Raw genomic sequence first — 19,946 nt, 5'->3', positions numbered from 1 at the left:
ATCCTGGCTTAACCTGTTAGCCACATTTTTCTCTCTTTTCTGAAGTCCCCTCTAAATGACAGTAAAGAATCAAATTTTTAAGGTATAAATCCACAAGCTCAAAAAAAACTGGGAAGACTACAGTAGGCAAGGAATGTTAACAAATTTGTGAAGATGGAAAGCAGATGAAGAAGTGAGCATTGGCTTAGAAGAGCAGAGAAATCTTAAATCTAAGTGCCTAATACCAAACTGAAACAAGGGGATTTTCTCCATAGAGCTGAGGAAGGACTCAGGAATTAGAGATACCAAAAAAGGCAGAGTATGCAGAGTGGAAATGACAACAGGAGAACCTGTTCAAAAGACCATTGGAATCCTATCCTACCCTTACCTATGAAGCCAAATAACTACTACTCTTGCCTCACCTTAGGAAAACAAGGTTTATTCCCTACAGTAATTGAACCAAAGAGGCCCCAGACTTAAGGACTCCAAGCACAGCAGAGGGCAGGAATGAGGCACCAAAATGAAAACAAAGGACGATTAAGAGTTAAGAATAATGAACAATGAGATGTGTTATCACCATTGTTATAACAATTTCCAGGTCCCCAAACACCAGGAACCTTGTTTATTCTTCCAAGCAAAATGCCAAAAAAGTCATCAAAACAAAAGTTGTCTCAGTGCCTCATCGCACCCCGGAGACATCCACTTGCCCACAAATTCTATCAGAACAGAGCTTCCAATCCACTTGTCTGAATGGAGAACGAAGTCTCACCAGACATTTAAGGAAAACTCCAAAATGAAAGGCAGAGACAAAAATAAACAGAAGAAAAAAGTAGGCAAGGGCTACATCATGTAGGGTTTCAGAGCTATGATACAATTTTTATTCCAGGATTTACTGGAAACCATTGGGAAGGTTTTGAGAAGAATGACAATTCAGGTTCTACAAGATAGGCTTTGAACTGGTGTGAGAGAAACACTTGCAGTACTTTTCTTTGGGAGTGGAGTTAGACGTAGATGCTAAGCTAGGTATGTGATATGTGACAAGTGACAAAGTTCTAGCTAATGACAAATGAAAGTGGTGTATGTACTTTCTTAAAGGAAAGGTCATTTACCTTCTTCCCAGTGGCTTGGATTTGGTTGTAAATGTTTAAGCTGAAACCTGGAAATTCATGTTGCCCCATGAGAAAGAAGTCTCATATTAAGGATGGAAAAGCAGCAAGATGAAAGAGCCTATATCCCCGATAATTGTGAAACTTCCAGACCAGCTATGAACTACCTATGTCTACATGAGAGATAAACTACTATCTTTTTATGAATTTTCTGTCGCTTGCAGCTGAATCAAATCCTAACACACTTCATTCTTAGCTTGCTTGAGACTGCATAATGACTAGAAATTGGGGTGCAGGACATTGACTGGAGTCTTCTCAGCAACAATGATGGAACATACTGGGCCCTATTTATAGTTTACAGTAGAGATGTCATAACATGGCAGATTGCTCATTAGCACCCAAACTCCACTTAGTAAGCATTCCTGGTCTATTCATTGAAGTCTGCATCTTTTATTCTAGATCACAATATCCGGATCACGTGATCAGATATTGTGTTTCTTTGGCTCTTAAGATTTGTGGATGTATTCTCCCTCCAACCCTAAAAAGACTTTCAAACTTGATGGAATCTTGCATTCTTGCTTAATTTAGGACTCCACAACTTTTACAAATATTAAAATCATATGCAGTTTAATTCTGGAAAAGTTTTGGATCAAATGGAGAGGGAGAGATTGAAGATGTAGGAGAGAAAAGGCTGAGGGAGACCAAGCAGTGGGAATGGCTTTTGCTAGGAGAAACCATGAATTGGCTTTTTTTACTCAGCATTCTCTGGAGATTCATCCAGGTTGTTGTGTGTATCAGTAGTTTGTTTCTTTTTACTGCTGAGGAGTATTCTATAGCATGGATGTATCACAGTTTCTTTAACCATTCATCCATTGAAGAACATCTGGGTCGTTTCCAATTTGAAGATACTACCAATAAAGCTGCTATAAACATTCATGTACAGGTTTGTGTAAGATAGTTTTCATTTCTCTGGGATAAATGCTCAAGAGTGCAATTGCTAGGTCATATGGTAGTCACATGTTTAGTTTTTTAAGAAAGTGTTGAAGTGTTTTCCAGAGTAGCTCTACCAGTTTATATTCCCAACAGCAATGTGTGATTGAGTTTCTTTGAATAATCCTCACTAGATTTTGATATTGTCACTTATTTTTTATTTTAGCCATTCAGTTAGGTGTGTAATGATATCTCTTATAGTTTAATTTGCATTTCTCTGATGGCTAATGATACTGACTTGTTTTTGAATATTGAATCAGCCCTGTATCCTGGAACAAATCCCCTTGGTTGTATACATAACTCTTTCTTACATATTGCTGACTTTTATTTGCTAACATTTTAAGAATTTTTGAGTCTGCTGAGTCTTCTTGAGTCTATGAGAGATATTGGTTTGTAGCTTACTTTTTTATACTATCTTTGGTTTCTGTATCAGGGTATAAGTAGCTCTGTAAAATAAATTGGAAAATGTTCCCACCTCTTCTATTTTTCTGGAAGAGATTGGATATCATCGGTATTAGTTCTTTAACAGTTTGGTTGACCTATCCAGTGAAACCATCTGGAGATTTATTTTGGAGGAATTTTTAAATTATGGATTCAATTTCCTTAATCAGGCCATTCAAATTATGTATTTCATTTTGGGTGAATTATGGTAATTTGTACCATTCAGGAAATTGGTGTATTTCACCTAAGTTGTCAAATTTATGTGTGTAGAGTTGTTCATAATATTCCCTTATCCTTTTAATGTCTGAAGGGTCTGTAGTGATAGCTCATTTCATTCCTGAGTTTTGTAATTTTTGTCTCTTCTTTTTCAGTCTTGCTAAAGGTTTGTCATGACTTTTCCCCCCCAAGAAGCTTTTCGTTTCATTGATTTTATTTATTGTTTTCATTTTCAATTTCAGTGAGTTCTGCTCTTTATTATTTCTTCTTACTTTCAACCTGTTTATGTTGTATTTGAAGTGAGTTTCTTATACTCTGCATATACTGGGGTCATGTTTTTTGATCCACTCTGGCAATCAAAATACAATTATGTTTTTAGAACACTTAGGTTTAATGTAATTATTAACATGTTAGGGCTAAGTCTGTCATTTTACTTTTTGTTTTCTGTGTTCTGTTTTTTATTTTTATTTTTCCTGACTTCCTGTTGGTTACTTGCATTTTTTTTTTTTTTGAATTCTATATGGATTTACCAATAATGTTTTTGAGGGTATCTTTTTACATAGTTTTACTGGTTACAATAAGTATTGCATTTTATACATACATATAGTTAAATATCATGTTATTTACAGTATGATTTGTATTATATTTTTATGTTTTATAATATGTATATAACAGATATTTTATACATATAACTTATCCCAGTATACTGGTGTCATTTTGCCAGTTCAAGTAAAGTGTAGAAACCTTATCTCCATTTGTCTCTTTACTTTGTCCTTTTAATAATATAATTGTCTTAAATATTTCCTCTACATTTAGAGTCCCATGTGGCAGTGTTGTAATTTTTGCTTCAACCAACCATCAAACATAATTTGAAGACTCAGGAGGAGAAGGGAAACCTATTATATTTACCCACACTTTTGCTTAACCTGTTCTTTCTTCCTTCCCAATGCTCCTATATTCTTTCTTTCCTAATTTCCTTTCTGTTTAGAGAACTTCCTTTAGCCATTCTCTTAGGAAAAGTTTCGTAGTGACAAAAATCTCTTAGTTTTCCTTCATCTGAGAATATCATGATTTCCCCTTTATTTCTAAAGGACATTTTTACTGGATGTAGGATTCTGAGTTGACAGTTCTTTGCTTTCAGCACTTGAAAAACATAGTGTTATTTCCTTTTGCTCTCCATGGTTTCTGATGTGAAATCTACTGTCATTCAAATTCTTTTTCCTAAATGGGTGAAGTGTCATTTCTTGCTCCCTGCTTTCAAGATTTTTTGGTTTTAGTTTTCAGAAGTTGAACTATGTGTTTTGGCATGGATTTCTTTGGGTTAATCCCATTTGGGTTTCATTTGTCTTCTTTCTTTTTTTTAATAACAGCTTTATTGAGACATTACTTATATATCATAAAGTTCACCCTTTTGTCATTTACCATAAGGTTGTTTTTAGTATATTCACAAGGTTATACAACCTCTACTGTCCAATTTTAATCTCCCTCACCAAAAAAAAAAAAAAAAAAACCACTATACCTATTGGTAGTTAATTTCTATTTCCCCTCCTCCAATCCTTGGAAACCACTAGTTTCTGTCTCTACACATTTGTCTATATTGGATATTTCATGTACATTTCTCTTTAATTGGCTTCTTTCCTTGGCATAATATTTTCAAGATTCATATTGTAGCATGTATTAGTACTTTATTCCTTTTTAGTAGCTATTCCATTGAATGGATAGACTCTAATTTGTTTATTCATTCATCAATTGATAGACGTTTCAGTTGTTTCCACTTTTTGGTTATCATGGATAAGGCTGCTATTAACATTTGTACACAAGTTTTACACAGACATATGTTTTCATTTCTATTAGGAGTGGAATTGCCGGATGGAATGGTAACTCTATGTTTGTTTGAAGAGATGCCAAACTGTTTTCCAAGGAGCTGCAGCATTTTACATCCCCACCAGCAATGTATGGGAGTTCTAATTTCTCCACATCCTTGCCAATACTTGTTATTATTTGTCCTTCTTTTTATAACTATCCCAGTGGGTCTGAAGTAGTAGCTCATTGTTTCGATTTGCATTTCCCCAATAGCTAAAGATGTTGAGCATTTTTTCATGTGTTTATTGGATATTTGTACATCTTCTTTAAAGAAATGTCTATACAGACCCTTTGCCCATTTTTAATTAGGTTATTTGTCTTTTTATTTTTGATAAGTAAGAGTTCTTTATACTAGATACAAGTCTCTTATCAGATATGACTTGCAAATATTTTCTCCCTCACTGTGAGTAGCTTTTCACTTTCTCTCTTGATGGTTTCTTTGAAGTACAAAAGTTATAAATGTTGATGAAATCCACTTTATATACCTTTTTTTTGTTGTTGCTTGTGCTTTTGGTGACATATCTAAGAACTCTTTTCCTAACTGAAGGTCATAAAGGTTTACTTCCATGTTTCCACCTAAGAATTTTATAGTTTTACATCTTACATTTACTTCTATGATACATTTTGAGTTTTTATATATGATATGAGGTAGGCATCCAACTTTATTCTTTTGCATGTGGATATTCAGTTGTCCCAGCATTATTTGCTTAAAACCGTCTTTCCCCCATTTAATTGTTTGGACACCTTTGTTGAGAATTGGCTCAGCTTCTCAAATCTTTAGGTTTACATCTTTCCTCAAATTTCAGAAGTTTTCAGCCACAATTTGAGTACTTTTTAGGGCCACCTTCTTTCTTTTCTCTTTCTAGGATTCTGATGACATGAATGTTAGCTCTTTCTTCACTCAAGTCCATAAGACTATTTTCAATCTATTTTTTCTCTTTTGTTTGACTGGTTAATTTTTATTGTTCTATCTACGAGTTTACTGATTCTTTCCTCTGTCACCTTCACAGTATTGTTGAATTGACTCACTTAGTTTTTTCATTATTGTATTTTTTAATTCTAAAATTTCATTTTGGTTCTTTACACCTATTTCTTTGCTGAGACTTTCTATTTTTTTCCTTTGTTTCGAGTATTTTTGTAATTGCTCATTGAAACATTTTTATGTCTGCTTTAAAATCTTTGTCAGATAATTCTATTTGTCATCTTGGTCTTGTCATCTATTAATAGTCATTTTATAGTTTGAGATCTTTCTGATTCTTGATATGATGAATGATTTTTAACTGAAACCTAGACATTGGAGGTATCATGTTATGAAACTTTGGATCTTATTTAAATCTTCTGTTTTAGCTAGCTTTTTCTGACAGCACTGGAAGAGGAAGTGAGGGTGGGAAGCAGGCACTACCTCACTACTGCAAGGTTGGTGGAGAAGTCCAAATTCTCCACTTGGCCTCCATTGACACCCAAGATGGGAGGCTCCTCAGTACTGGCCAATGGAGATGAAAGTCCTGGCTTCCTACTTAACCTTCCCTGACAGCAGAAGAGGGAAGCAGGGTTAGGGCACCTTGTTACAGCTTTGTTAAAGTTAGAAATCTAGGCTCTCCACTAGGCCTTTGCAAATATTTTCTGTCACTTGTGGGAAAGAGGGGAGGGGCATACATTTTTTTCTGTAGTTTTTGGATGGAGTATAACAGTCATTGTCTAAATGTTTTCTGTCGGCTATACTTGCTCTTCTCCTGGTCCATCATACTAGAAAGAGCAGTATTCTGTTGGTAGTTGGGTTTTTTTGTTTGTTTGTGTGTGTGTGTGTGTGTGTGTGTGTGTGTGTGTGTGTGTTTGTACCATTCGCACTGCCAGGCTGCCAACTTCTTCAGTTTCAAGTCTAGGCTGCATGAACCGAAAAGAAAACCCAAGGAACTAACCATCATGTTATTTCTTGAGTCTCAAGGGCTCTAGCTGGTCTGTCTTCTCTATCTTTCAGAGTCTCCTTATATTTGTTTTATATGTAATGTTCAGAGGTTTGAGTTGTACTTAGTGGAAGGAATAGGGAAAAGCAGGTCTACTTCATCTTCCCAGAAGCAGAAGTCTAAGTAGATCTTTTTATAAATAGGATCGTATTTTGATCCCTAGGAGATATTAATAGTTAAAGGATCTTTGAAGTTAATCCTTTCCTAGTTAATAATAACTCTATCTTTTTTATACATTCAAACTACATATTGGGTTTGCTTTAAATGAGAAATTCCTATAGATTATTTACACATTTCTGAATGTTGACAATAACTGCCCTTTTGAAGTTGAAATTAAATTCTTCTAAATAATTACTTTTTAAAATGTTTTTTCCTTAATGCCTATCTGAAGATGTTTCAATGGAAGGCAATTCCTTTAACCGCCTAATGTTAAAGAATATAATTAGAATCCCCACACCTTTCCAGAAGTATAAGATGGGAACATTTCTCAGAAGTATTCTGTTTTAGAAGTTTTTCTGTATCTAAAAGATTGTTTCACTTCTCCTCTCGAGTTCCTATTTACTTACTGAGTTTCTATATACCAACAACTGCCTATTAAAGGTAGTTAACAACTTTTGGACTTCCAGCATCTGTTTTTTCTTTTTTTCAATAACCATTCCCCTTTTGTTAACATCTGTTCATATGTATTAATGTCCAATAATACTATCTTTTATTGCCCTCTAACTATCTGCCAGGCACTCTGCTAATGAGCTTTAACATACTTTATCTTATTTAATCCTGTTTAAGACAAGGAAAGTGAAGCTCAGAAAGTCTGAATTGAAAGCACTCATAAGTGGTAAAGCCAGCATCTGCATACAGGTCATCTGCCTCCTAGCTCCATGCTTGTTTTGACAATGCTACATCTGACAGAGTAAGCATCTTTCCCTTCCAAGGTGAAAGCTTATAGGTATGTTTTCTCCTTTAATGTTATTTTGTAATTTCTATCGTTCTTTAATTTTTATCAAATTTTTCACCTAAGAAAAAATTTTAATATGAAAATTTAAAATATATCTGTAATAGGTTTGAGGTTAAAATCAAAGTTTACTTACTATTTTTAATTTCAATATATGTCATTTGAAAATACCAACAATTCTTCAGAGACAAAAAGGCTACATGTTTAAGCATCTCTATATTCAATGCGGAATTATTTTATAGCAAAATTTCAGTTCACTTTCATTGACATTTTAGAAAAGAATGGAGATTCAATTTGCCTAATTTTGATTTCACAACATTTGATAATATTTTTCTTTCGAAAGATTTCAGCTAATAAATCTTTTTACATAGGCTAAATAATACTTCATTTGTTTTCAATTGATTTCAATTATTTCCTAACTATTAATCATGTGACTTCCTTATTAATCACTCAGTAGGTAGTTCCTTACATCTGTCATTGTTTGGAAAGTATTTTTCTTTAGCAAAGTAGAATGCAGATACTACACATTCCCTGATTTGTATAAATCAAGGCTCCCTATTCCAAGATGGAACTTTTGAAATGCAGAAATAAGTCCTGTTTGTTACCTGGATAAATATAAATTTCCCTGCAGATATACTAAACTACAATTTAGGAAGGTTTACAATTAAGTTTTTTTTCTTAGTAATCTATTCCAATAAGGAGGGCTTTTTTTGTCAGATACTACTGTATCCACTTGCTATCAAATGAAAATGTTGAAGTCATGAGTAATCTAGTCATTTGAAATATTGAATTTTTTTTTTTGCTGTGTTCAATTTCCCAATAATAAAAATGGTATTTTTATACTCAAATTTTAAGTTAAATAAATTAGTTGTTTGTAAAAAAACTGTTGCTGCAAATAAAAATTATTAACAAATTTAACAAATATGCTGTTTCAATATAAATAGAAAAACATTTTCTAGTATTGGTACCAGAATTTTATCTAGAATATGCCAGGAAGGCAACAACCGCTACACATTTTCACATCATATATATAGCACTTGCAAGTAGGGTAGTCATAACAGCTGGTATTTTTACACATATTAATCATGTGAGGAAGAATATTATTACAGGCATCATCACCTTAGGAAATAATGATCATCTATCTATGCAAATTTAAAATATTCATATATAGTAAATATATGTAAGTAATAATGTGGAAGGGAATTGATATTTATTTTTTACTACCATTATTATAATTAACCTCTCCCATTTTGAATTATTTTCTGTTCAGAAAATAGATATTTTAATTTCTCCTGAAGGCTGGTTACGGAGAAGAGGGCTTGTTATTTCTAAGAGCAAGACACTACTGTTTTATATGAATACACACCTGGAGATGTAAAACTTAATTTTATAAATCATTTAATGTTACCTACATAGCAGTTGATAATAGCATACCTCAAAGCTTATCTTGCAATATTAGCAGGCAGCCATTGCCCATTTCTATCCACTGAAGCCATTCTGCTTTTTACTAGAGCCGTTGGAACTGTATTATTGTGGGATATGCGGCATGTTCGGTGTGAAATAGGATCCCAGGGCAAGGGTGCCACTTTGGCGGTTACCCTGTGATACAGAAATTAGGAAGGGCTAGGGCCATCATGCTAGGAGGACCGCAGACAGCCCTGACAACCACACTTACAGGGCCATTTTGATCGAGGCCTCACCGTGCACAGCAGCGTCCGCAGCGGCTCCTCCTGCGAGCCAGAGGCTCGGGGCAGCGCGCCAGCCGCAGGGGGCGCGAGCGTGTGAGCCCCGCAGCGGACCAAGACCGGAGGCCGGAGGCTGCGGCGCGGGCTTAGAAACCGCTGCAGCGAGCCGCGGGGCTTAGGTCAGCAGGCCCGACAGCCCCGGGCCGCGGTTTTCCCGGTCCCGCCGCCGTTGCCAAGGCGACCGCCGCCGAACGTTCCCGCGGCGGGCCCCGCCCCCCGGCCAATCGGACCCGCGCTCGCCCGAGCCCAGATTTTCTTTGTTCCGCAGCCATTTCAGGCCCCGGACCGGAGGCAACGCCGCTTCGGCAGAGGGCCCGAGCGCCGGAGGCCTCTGGGATGGTGTGGGACCGGGTAGGTGGCTTGAGGGTGAGCGGCCCCGAACTGGAGGGCGGGAGCAGAGGCCAACTGTTCTAAAGCTGGCTGACAGGCCGCAGGGAGAGGCGCCGAACTCGCCGCCCTGCGGGTCCCCGCCCGGCCGTTTGGAGCCAGGCGCCGGCGGCTGCGCGGTTCTAAACCCAACAGCTGCCGCCCCGGGCGTCCTGCGGGACTAGGGCAGGGGGAGGGCGGAGGCTCCTCTAGTGTCCGAGGTCTGAACCTAGAGCCCGTGAGAGCGGCGGAAAGGAGAGGGACAGCTTTGCCCTGTCGATTAAACCGCAGCTTTGAGGGCCCTGGGTGCCGCAGTCGCTGCCCCGGGACGGCTGCTTCTCGCCAGTTCTGGGCAATGACGTTCGCTGCCCCTGATGGCCAGTCTTTGTCCCCGCCCAGGCCCCTGTGCCCGGGATTCCCCGGCTCGCACACACCATCGCTTCTACGCTCAGCTAGCTGATCGCTTTCTCCAGGCGGTTCTTTCCCCCTGGGGGCTCCTGGCTTCACGACATGTTTACATAATTTTAATGTTTGTAACTATGGGTTTTGCGTGGGTTTGTTTTTTGCCCTTCTACCCTTTTGTACTTCTCCCACGCGAACACGCAGCAAGGGGACAGCTACTGAGGAGCAGACCGACTACCACAATCAACCTGTTTTGAGAATGGCGTTCCTCCTTTAAAACTGATCGCCTGTTTGTTTACGGATTACAAAATCAACTGGATTTTGCAAGGATTGCTTACAATTTTAAGTCCGTTATCTTACCAGTCAGTAATTGTTTTGGTCTATCAGCAGATATAAATGTAGAAATTTAAAGTTGGAGGCTAGCCACAAATTGATTTTGACAGTTATGTAAGAAGCTTAATAACAGCCCTGCTTTGAAGCAGTGATGACTTCAATGATGAGTGTGCATAAGTGGTACTTTTTTTTTTTTTAACCAAAAAGATGTTTTTAAGATACAAGTAATATCATGTAATAGGTATTTGGAAATGTAAGGTTGTAAGGTTGTGCTTGTTTTTAAGATAACAAAAGTTCCTTTTGGATTTTGTTCCCCTATTTAAGTTTTCATATTAGAATGGTAAATAAGTTATAATTAGTGACACAAGGGAGGATTCCATTTTTTTGGAAACAGTTCTGTTTTCCATTTTTACCCTACCCTGCACCCCATTCTTAAAGAATGACTCTGGCAGGGTTGAAAACTTGCAACTGCAGAAGAGAAATATTGATTCGTTTGAAGGTGCAGATTTCTTTTTTATTCTCTGGCATATGTAATGCATAAATGCATAGCAATTTGGCAGTACGGATTTTTCTTAACCCAATTTACTGTGAACCTGATAAACTATGAGTGCTCCATTTTCTTTTTCCTAAAAGGGCCCCCTCTACCTGAATCAGTCTTGAAGTGGTTACAGCTTGCTCTTAGGTATTCAGGGAATTATTAAATTCCTCCCACTGATGTTTCAGTCTATAAAAATATTTTAGAGTAATGAAGCTTATTAGCATTATGTATTGTGAGTAGGATAAGATTTTGGTAAAAATATATATGGTTCTGGTTGTAAATATTTCTATTATCAACACCTGTATTCATTATTGTTATGACTAGTTTTCTTTATATAATGTTAAAGCCATCACATTAACTTAATTTTTCTAAATACTGTAAACAAACTGCATTGAAATGTAAATGTTCTATATTTAGAAGAATTGCTTTCATTTAACCATGTTGGATCCTGCAAATATTGTTTTTAAAGAAAGAAATTTGGTTATAAAGGAAGCTAAACCAAGTGACATATATAATGAAAAAATATCAAATGTAAACTACAGAGGAACACAGCAGTAAGTGAGAGTTATTTTTATTGTACATGGTGTTAATTACGAATATTTCTTCCAAGGATTGATATTTGAATACATACTGTTGCCAAAAAGACCTTGGTCCAAAAAAACAATTTTATTTACCAGAAAAAGGGTAAGAAAGCTGAGGGAATCAAAGTGATTGATTAACTGATTAAGTTTTTAAAAACAATTGAGAATAATGCCACCCTCAAAAAGGAAGGATCAGGGACCGCGAAATTCCCCAGATGTTGGGGATCTTTCTTAGTCCTATTCAGCCAGTGCCATGATAGGCAGATCTTGTGGGCGTTTGCAAGTTAATGGTCTCCTGGGTTATAGAGGGGGCGAACTTTACAGTGGAAGACAGATGTTTGCAAGGGTGGTAAGTGTAGATTTGTCCTTATATGGATGGGTGTTGGTGTAGGAGAGAGTTCCTAGAAGCTACGTTTGGTTGCTCCAAAACCTCCTTACTAGAGTTCTTTGACTACTGTCAGTAAGTGTCATAAATAAGAATGTTAGAGTTCCAGAATCTCAGTAGTTAAATGTGATATTGGAACAGGAAATACGAATCTAGATTTGTCTTAGAATTTTCTGGAGTTGACAGAACCCATACAGAAGTGGTGGCATGTTATTTCAAAACAGCACCCAATGGCAGAGCAAATATTTGAACTCAGAACTGAAAGAAAGAAGATAATTGAAAGACAAGACTTAAATTGACATATGCCTTTTTAATGATTAAAATTTAAAAACGAAGCAGATCTTTTCAGTGTAGTGTAGCAGTTAAGAACAGGAGCTGTAGAGCCAGAGTTCTTGGATTCAAATCTTGGCACCTTCCATAATTATCTGTGTGACCATGGGCAAGTTAGTTAATTTCACAGTGCCTCCGTTTCCTTGTCTCATAATGCTATGAGGATTAAATGAATTAATATCATAAGCTTTTAGAATCGGGCTTGTCATGTAGTAAACACTCCATAAATAATAATTGCTGTTATCATCATCATCACTGGAATTTTAGAAAACTATATAGAAAACAATCATAAAATCATGATCACTAATATTGGGGCTATGAATTAACTTCAGTGAACTCTTTGGTGCATTTCCTTCCAATATTTTTTTTTATTTGATTTTTACACAGTTGAGATTGAGACTTTATTATATGAATAATTTTGCATTCTGCTTTTACCACCTAACACAGTAAGCATTTTCTCATGCTATTAAATTACTTTGTCAGTATCTTTTAAATAGCCACATGTTTTTGTTTTCTCATAATTAAACATTTTCCTGTTGGACAGGAGTGGATTAACAATTAGCAAGTTTCTAATTTTAATTTTTTGCAGTTATAAGATAGATTCCCTAGGACGTGGTTGCATAGTGTAGCGGTTAGCACATCTGCTTTTTACACAGAAGGTCTTGGGTTCACTCCCCAGTGGAGCCACGGTCCACGGTCTACGGCCATGCCACCCTGAGCAAGCCCCATGTCTGATCTTGGAAGCTAAACAGGGTCTGGCCTGGTTAGTACTTGGATGGGAGAGCACTTAGGAATACCAGGTGCTGTGGGCATAAATAATAATAATAAAAATTATAAATAAATACATAAATAAATAAATAAATAAAAAGATTCCTCAAAGTGAAAATATTGGATCAGAGTAAATAAACATCCAAAGCTTATGGTCCATATTACCAAATTTCTTTTACTTAAAGGGAATTTAATAATAGACTTAAATTGAAGAGCCCAGCATTTATTGCTTACTGCTTGAGAATTGCTTGAGATGGGAAGGAAGAAGGAGTGGATTAACATTTTTCCCATATAATATACTGAGCATTATTTGTAGGCATTTAGCATACATTGTTACTTTTAGATAACTTTATGCTCATTATCCTAGCTCTGTTACACTAAGGGAGTTACTTCCACTTTGCTGATATGGGAGAACTGAAGTATAGAAAGGTTAATACTTTGCCCAAGATCTCAAGAGTGTTCAAGGGTGGATTGGAATCTAGGTCTGCCTGGTTGCAAATTTCATGCTCTTTTACTTATAAAATTTTATATAAATTACATATTCAAATCCATATACTGAATACATATGACTTGAATGAATACAGAATCTTATAATTCACCACAACAGTGAATCTAACTGCAGATCATAGACCACACATTGTTAAGATACTGAAACTGAGCTGGAAGTTATGAATGGGTAAATTAGTTAAACAGGGCTTAACTATATACATGTTTTAGAAAAGGAAAAATATTCCATATCTGGATGAGATGTAATTGGTAATAAATGCAGAGTTGATTTCTAAAATAAATGCAGCAGGCATTTGTGGTTGAAATACTCAATATACCTCAACACAAATAGGGGAGAAAAAAATACATAAAATTTGGGGGTTCTGAGAAGTGACAACGGCCCATTAAATAACTATACTGAAAAAATACACTTAGTAAAATCCTTGACAGAGTCTTAATAAAGATATAAACAAAAAAATAATAGAGGCGTTCCAGGTGAAGAGAATAAGACTACTCATAAGGTGTGGGAGATGAATTTTATACTGAAAACATAAGCAAAACAAAAATTGAGTTGCATTTTTATAGTTGACTTTGAACCACTCTCAAGCCATTAAGAAAATAATTATCAGTGGATCCCATTAATCTTTAGGTGCAGAAGTTACAGCCATTGATGAAAAGGTTGATCCCAGAAAGGCCAAGATTCCATTGTTTTTGTCTTTACTAAAAAAATTGAGGAATGAATATTTCAGCAAATCGTGAATGTACTAAATAGATACAAATCAAATTATTAGAAATAGGTGGTATCAACAAAAATTGTAAAGAAATGAATATAAAACATTGATCATTATGCTACCATTAGAAATAATGTTTTTGGAAAATAATGAAATAAAAATAGTTTATTTTGACTGATTAATAGAAAAACAGGAAAATACTGAGGATGATAGCTAATTATAAAGGACTTTGTGTGCCATTTATTCATCCACTAAACATTTATTAGCGCTTGGATCGTCCCTTGGCTTCAAAAGATTTATGTACTATGTGAGGGAGAGAAATGTAAACAAAAACGTGCAATGAAGTATAGTTACAGCTTTTATGATATGTCTGTGGAGGCACCCAGGAGGGCTAGTAATAGATTCCATGAAGAGTTAGAGAAATGGTGCAGGTATTTCTGGGGGAGTTGGAGAAACACTTCAGAGAGTATGTCACCAAAGTTAAGGACCTGCTATGTTCTTGAAACTAAGCAGTCCAGAGGCCCTAAAAGGTATAGGAGTCCACAAACTTTTTCTGTAGAGGACCACACAGTACTTTCTGCTTTTTGGGCCTTACCAGCTCAGCCATTGTATTGCAAAAGCTGTCACAGACCTTACTGAAACTAACAGTGTGACTGAATTTGACTGGTGGACCTTAAATATTAGCCAACCTCTTGTATTAAATAGAAGGGTTTGAGGAAGAGATAACCAACTGAGCCTGTGTTGCCCTAGCATAAGCCATTGAAAGATTTGAAAGGAGGAATTTACAACATTGATTTGTATGAATCATTAAGAGCAGAATAAAATTAAAAAATAGATAATTTTTAAGCACTATAAAGTAATAAGAAAAGACAGCTCAGTTTTTTAAATGGACAGATTCACGGAAGAGGAAATACAGTTAGCCAATAAATATGAAGTAATGTTCTACACCATCAATAGGGAACTGCAAAGTAAAACTCAAATTTTTTTACCCATCGTATTGGCAAAAATGAAAAAGTTTTGCTAGTATATATTGACAGGGTTTTAGGGAAATACGTTTATTCATACGTCGAATAAATCAGTATAGCCCTTTTGGTTTTAAAGTAAAAACATTTTGATTCAGCAATTTCCATTTTGTAGAGAACCGTACGGGTATGTTAGGAGTCATTTGTTTTCAATATGTCTTTGTCAGTAGCAACAGAACTTCCAGACTTACAGGTCACTTTTCCTCACCTGCATTCCAGTTCACAAAAGGGTCTATATTTGTCAGCTTTTTTTTAAAAACCATTTCCAACTCTTCATATTTTTTTACTGTGCTTGGTGGGATTTACAGTTCATCATCTGCAAAATCCAGTTTCAACCTATGCTTAAACATTCCCTTCACTTTCTTGCTCTTATGGAAACCTAACTTTTTATATTGTGCAGTTTGGCGGTTTTGTTTTCCATAGCTCTCCTTGACACTATTCCTACAAGTAGGAAAGGTGTCTGCCATACATCTCTTTGCTGCTTGCAGTCTGTTCTCTATTCTCCCTAAAAATCTTCAATTTGGGGTTATGGCATCACATTATATAATCCACTGCCCTTCATGATTGCAATCAACTACTAACTTCCAGGTCATTACTCCTCATTGTTAAATTATTTTAGCTCCAGGCTCATTGCCCTTCTCTCCAATACCATCTCAATCTTTGTACTGAAATCGAAAAGAGTATACATAACTGATCTTTCCAGTACCTGGCCTTTAATTTCTGAGACCTTTCCTCCAGTGCTCTTCTCATCTACCCTGTCTGTCACTCCATAGTGATACCTTCTTGCATGTTCAACAACTGCAGTCCCTCCATAGTTACCATTTCATGTATTCTACTGTGTGACCTTATTTTTGTAGTTCACTACTCCTAGTTAGTATCTGAGGCTCAACCATCTTTGGACCCCAATGGAATCTCCAGTCCATTGATTTTATTACTTTTCCCTTGCTACTCACCTTTTGATGTTTCACTCCCTTTCTTAAACTTAAATTCCATGGTTAATTATTTTAATCACTGCTTTGGATCTGCTCCCTTGCTCTTTGCTTCTTTGGTAGAACCACAGTCCCTGTTAAAGCAACTCTTCTTTTTTTTTTTTTGCACCTGCCCCTATGTACCTTAGTGTGGCTGGAAGATAATACACAACATTAAGGACCCCTCAAGTGGGTCCTTAATGCTGCCTGTTGATTGTACTTCATTTTCCTACTCTGTTCACTCTCCTAAATGACTATTTCGTTATCTTCTTCAAACCTGCAATATCTTTTTTTCCTATCCTCACTCTCATCTCATGACTTTGATCTCTACTTTGCGAAGAAAATTGAAGCAGTCAGAAAATTTCCACTGTCATCGCCTCATATACCTACCAACATCTTCATCAATACACGCTGTTTTCCTCCTACCTGTTCATTGTCACTGTCTGCTTTTGTACTAGATCCCATTCTCTCATCTGCTCACTTGTTTTATCATACATGTACATTAGGGCCTTTGCTTTAGCCAGTTCAGCGGTCTGGAATATATTCTCCCAAATATCTACTTGGCCTTTCCTCCAGATCTTTGTTCAGATTTCACATTCTCTAAACACCCTATTTAACACCCTACTGCATCCTAGTCTGTCCCATCCTTCTTATCCTGGATTCTTGATTTTTTTGGATAGCATGTACAACCTTCTAACACTATATCAAGGGGCAGCAATCCAGAGTTCCATCACCCTGTGGACTGTTTCTGTACAGCCTATGAGCCAAGAATGGTTTTTACATTTTTAAAGGGTTGTAAAACAAAAACAAAGAATATACAACAGACATATGTGAGTTGCAAAGCTTAGAATATTTACTGTCTGGCTGTTTGCAGAAAGTTTTCACTATATATTCTGTTGTCTTTTTCTGAAAGAATGTAAGCTCCCAAGAGAGTGAAGATCTTTGTTTTATTTATTGCTTTATCTGCCACAACCAGAACAGTGCCTAAATATAGTAGGCACTCAGTAAATATTTGTTAAATGAATTAATTGCTTGTGATGTTGCAAAATTGTATATAGGTTAGGTTCATCGATAAACCATACTGAAGTTAGTAATGAAATAAAGCTGTGTCTAATGGGTAGGAAAGCCAAGGCATATTTTACATGAATTTTTATAGAACACAAAACTTTTCTACAGAAATGTGTATTTAAATACACAAAAAAACCCAGCTCTATAAGGATATACATCAAATGGATGTTAGAGTACCTCTGGGGAGGAGATCAGGATTAGGAAAGGTACTTGAAGGGAACTTTAATTTTATTTGTATTGTTTACATTTTTTTGTACAGTAAGTAAGTCACATTTTTTCTTGAAAGATTTTTCTTAATGAAGAGAAAGGGGGGAAAAATAGGTACTAACTAAGGCAATGAGAGGATAGAATAATGGGATAGAGAAGAACCTTTGCCTTTCTTACATGTAATATTTGGCCAGCAATCTGAATGAGGAGAAAAAGTGAGCAGTATGAATATTTGAAGAAAGAGTATGCAAAAGTAAAGAGTCTTAGATGGGAACAAGCATGATATTATTAAGGAACTTTAAAAAAAAAAAAAGGTGGAACATAGTGAAAACAGGGGCAGGGACTGTTAGAAGATTAGTTCAGAGAGATAGGAGCCCAGGTCAGGTGCAACTTTGTAGGGTGTGGTAAGGATATGAGGTTTAATTTTAAGTGTGGTGAAAAACCTACTGGAAGATTTCAGTAGAAGACATGATTTAACATGATCACTTTTGCTGTTTTGTTCCTATCAAGGAACCGAAGAGAAGGCAGGGAAACCTATTGTAGTAGACCACTCTCTTGCAGAAAATGCTATCTAGACTAGGGTAGATGGTGGAGAAGATAAGAAGTGGTCGGACAGTATGTTTTGAAGGCATATTTTGACAATACTAGCTGATGGTCGAGATGTGGGGTTTGAGAAAAATCAAGGATGACCCTTAGTATTTTGACCCAAACAACTGGATAAACTATAGAAGCATTTAGTGGTATTGGACAACTGGAGGAGGAACAGATTGGAATGGGATAGGGAAGAGAATCAAGAGTTCTTTTTTTCCAGCAAAGAATAAGATACCCGTTTAACAAACAAATGGTCATGTCTTATAAGACGTTGGATACTTGAATGTGGAGTGCTATTTAATGGATGAGATCACATAGATAGAGAAAAGAGACCTAGGATATTTAGGGATAGGGGAGCCAGCAAAGGAGATTAAGAGCACCCAGTGAAATAAATGGAAAACCAGGGAGATGTGATGCCACGGGCAAAGAAGTGAAAGAGTGGTTGCCTGTGTTCAGCACTGTGGAGAAATTACAGTGAGACCAAGAAGAAATCATTGGGTTGGCAACAAGGAAGTCTCAGTGAAGTCTCAGTGAAGTGAAGTGAAGAAGGGATAGATGGTGTTTCTTACACAGCTTTGAAGTTATTTCTGTGAATGGAAGTGAGTGGAGAAATTGAGTAGTAGTAGACGGTAAATGGAATCAAAAGTGGGTTTTTAAAAGATATTTTAGATAATTTTAAACTTAGAAGTTGTGAGCATAATTCAGAGAACTCCCATATACACTTCACCTGGATTCACCAGTTCTTAACATTTTGCCATATTCTCTCTACCACCCACACACATGCGCACACACACACAATTTTTTTTTTATTATTATTATTTGATAATAGATTGTATACTATCTGTCCCTTTATTTCTTAATACCTTAGCGTGTGTATCTTAAGAGCCATGATTTCTTTTCATGAAATCACATATTATCAAATTCAGGAAGTGTAGTTAGTCACAGTCTGCATTACAGTTTTGTCATCTGTCCCATTTACTTCCTTTATAACATTTTTTCTTCCTGTATAGAATCCAGTCCAGGGTTTTATATTACACTTAGTTGTTGTCTTTTTAAACAGAGAAAAAAAAATTTTAATGGAATTTTTGCCATTTTAATCCTCATAACAACCCCATGAGATGAGGTACTGTTAGTCATCTCACTTTATAGATCATAGGTTAATTATTCTTTCCATGACTAATAAGTAGCAGAGCAAGAGCTCAAAGTCAAGCAGAGAGACACCAGGGTTTGCACTCGTAAGCTCTGTACTACAGTGCCACCCTTGTGGTGCATGGAAAAATCTGAAGTTCCTTGTTCGAAGTGGACGAATAAGTCAGATACAGATCAGAGACAATGACCTCATATCAAAAGGTTGATATTAAATTTCTATATCTGGATTATAACTCTTTGTAATGATGGATCAGGGTTTACTATGTCCCCCTGATGAGCATTGGGACAGAAGGAAGAGCAAAAAAAGTAAAGATATTTAAATTTTGTATGTAAAATTTACCATACTTTTGCATAAATGATATGTTTTCAGAGTTAATTGGTATGGATTGTTTAGAAAGGTAAAATAAAATACTTGGATAATTCTGTGGCAGGTTTAGTTGTCAGTATATGGGCAGTAGAAGGTCTAAAGAGTCCTTATCTATTTCACAAAGTTTGTTTTATCTCATAAAATTCTGCTTGTCAATTTTTTTTTTTTTTAAACGCCTACAGTACTTGGTATTCCTAGGTGGTCTCCCATCCAAGGACTAACCAGGCCCGACTCTGCTTAGCTTCCAAGATCAGACGAGATCTTAGTTTCCTTAGGCGGAAAAATATGCTAAGAAAAATTCAGAGACAATTCTAACATAATTTTCTTAAAGTTTTACTATTTTCTAAACTTAACTTTAAATTATTTAAATGATTTATGAATTATTTTCTTTAAAAGTA

The 19,946-nt window shown here is 36.2% G+C and overlaps 2 protein-coding genes across 18 annotated transcripts in view; one reads left to right on the top strand and one right to left on the bottom strand.

The window, feature by feature from the left end:
- ZNF366 (zinc finger protein 366) overlaps positions 1–9,382 on the bottom strand; it is a 264,426-nt gene extending 255,044 nt beyond the window's left edge. For 15 of the 17 annotated variants that reach the window (XM_036225246.1, XM_036225243.1, XM_036225257.1 and 12 more), the window contains exon 1: positions 9,187–9,382. The gene's annotated coding sequence lies outside the window, so the exon portion shown is untranslated. The other 2 variants (XM_036225248.1, XM_036225250.1) reach the window with 2 other exon arrangements.
- An 87-nt stretch (positions 9,383–9,469) lies between these two features.
- TNPO1 (transportin 1) overlaps positions 9,470–19,946 on the top strand; it is an 84,991-nt gene continuing 74,514 nt past the window's right edge. The window contains exon 1 of the mRNA XM_016122093.2: positions 9,470–9,607. Within this exon, the coding sequence (XP_015977579.2) occupies positions 9,593–9,607 (15 nt within the window). The 5' untranslated portion in view covers positions 9,470–9,592. The remainder of the gene's footprint in view (positions 9,608–19,946) is intronic.

This window comes from Rousettus aegyptiacus, unplaced genomic scaffold (genome assembly GCF_014176215.1).
Source record: "Rousettus aegyptiacus isolate mRouAeg1 unplaced genomic scaffold, mRouAeg1.p scaffold_m13_p_8, whole genome shotgun sequence".
Taxonomy (NCBI): domain Eukaryota; kingdom Metazoa; phylum Chordata; class Mammalia; order Chiroptera; family Pteropodidae; genus Rousettus; species Rousettus aegyptiacus.
The sequence above is the reverse complement of the archived record's forward strand: the minus strand, read 5'-3'. Positions and strand labels throughout refer to the sequence as shown.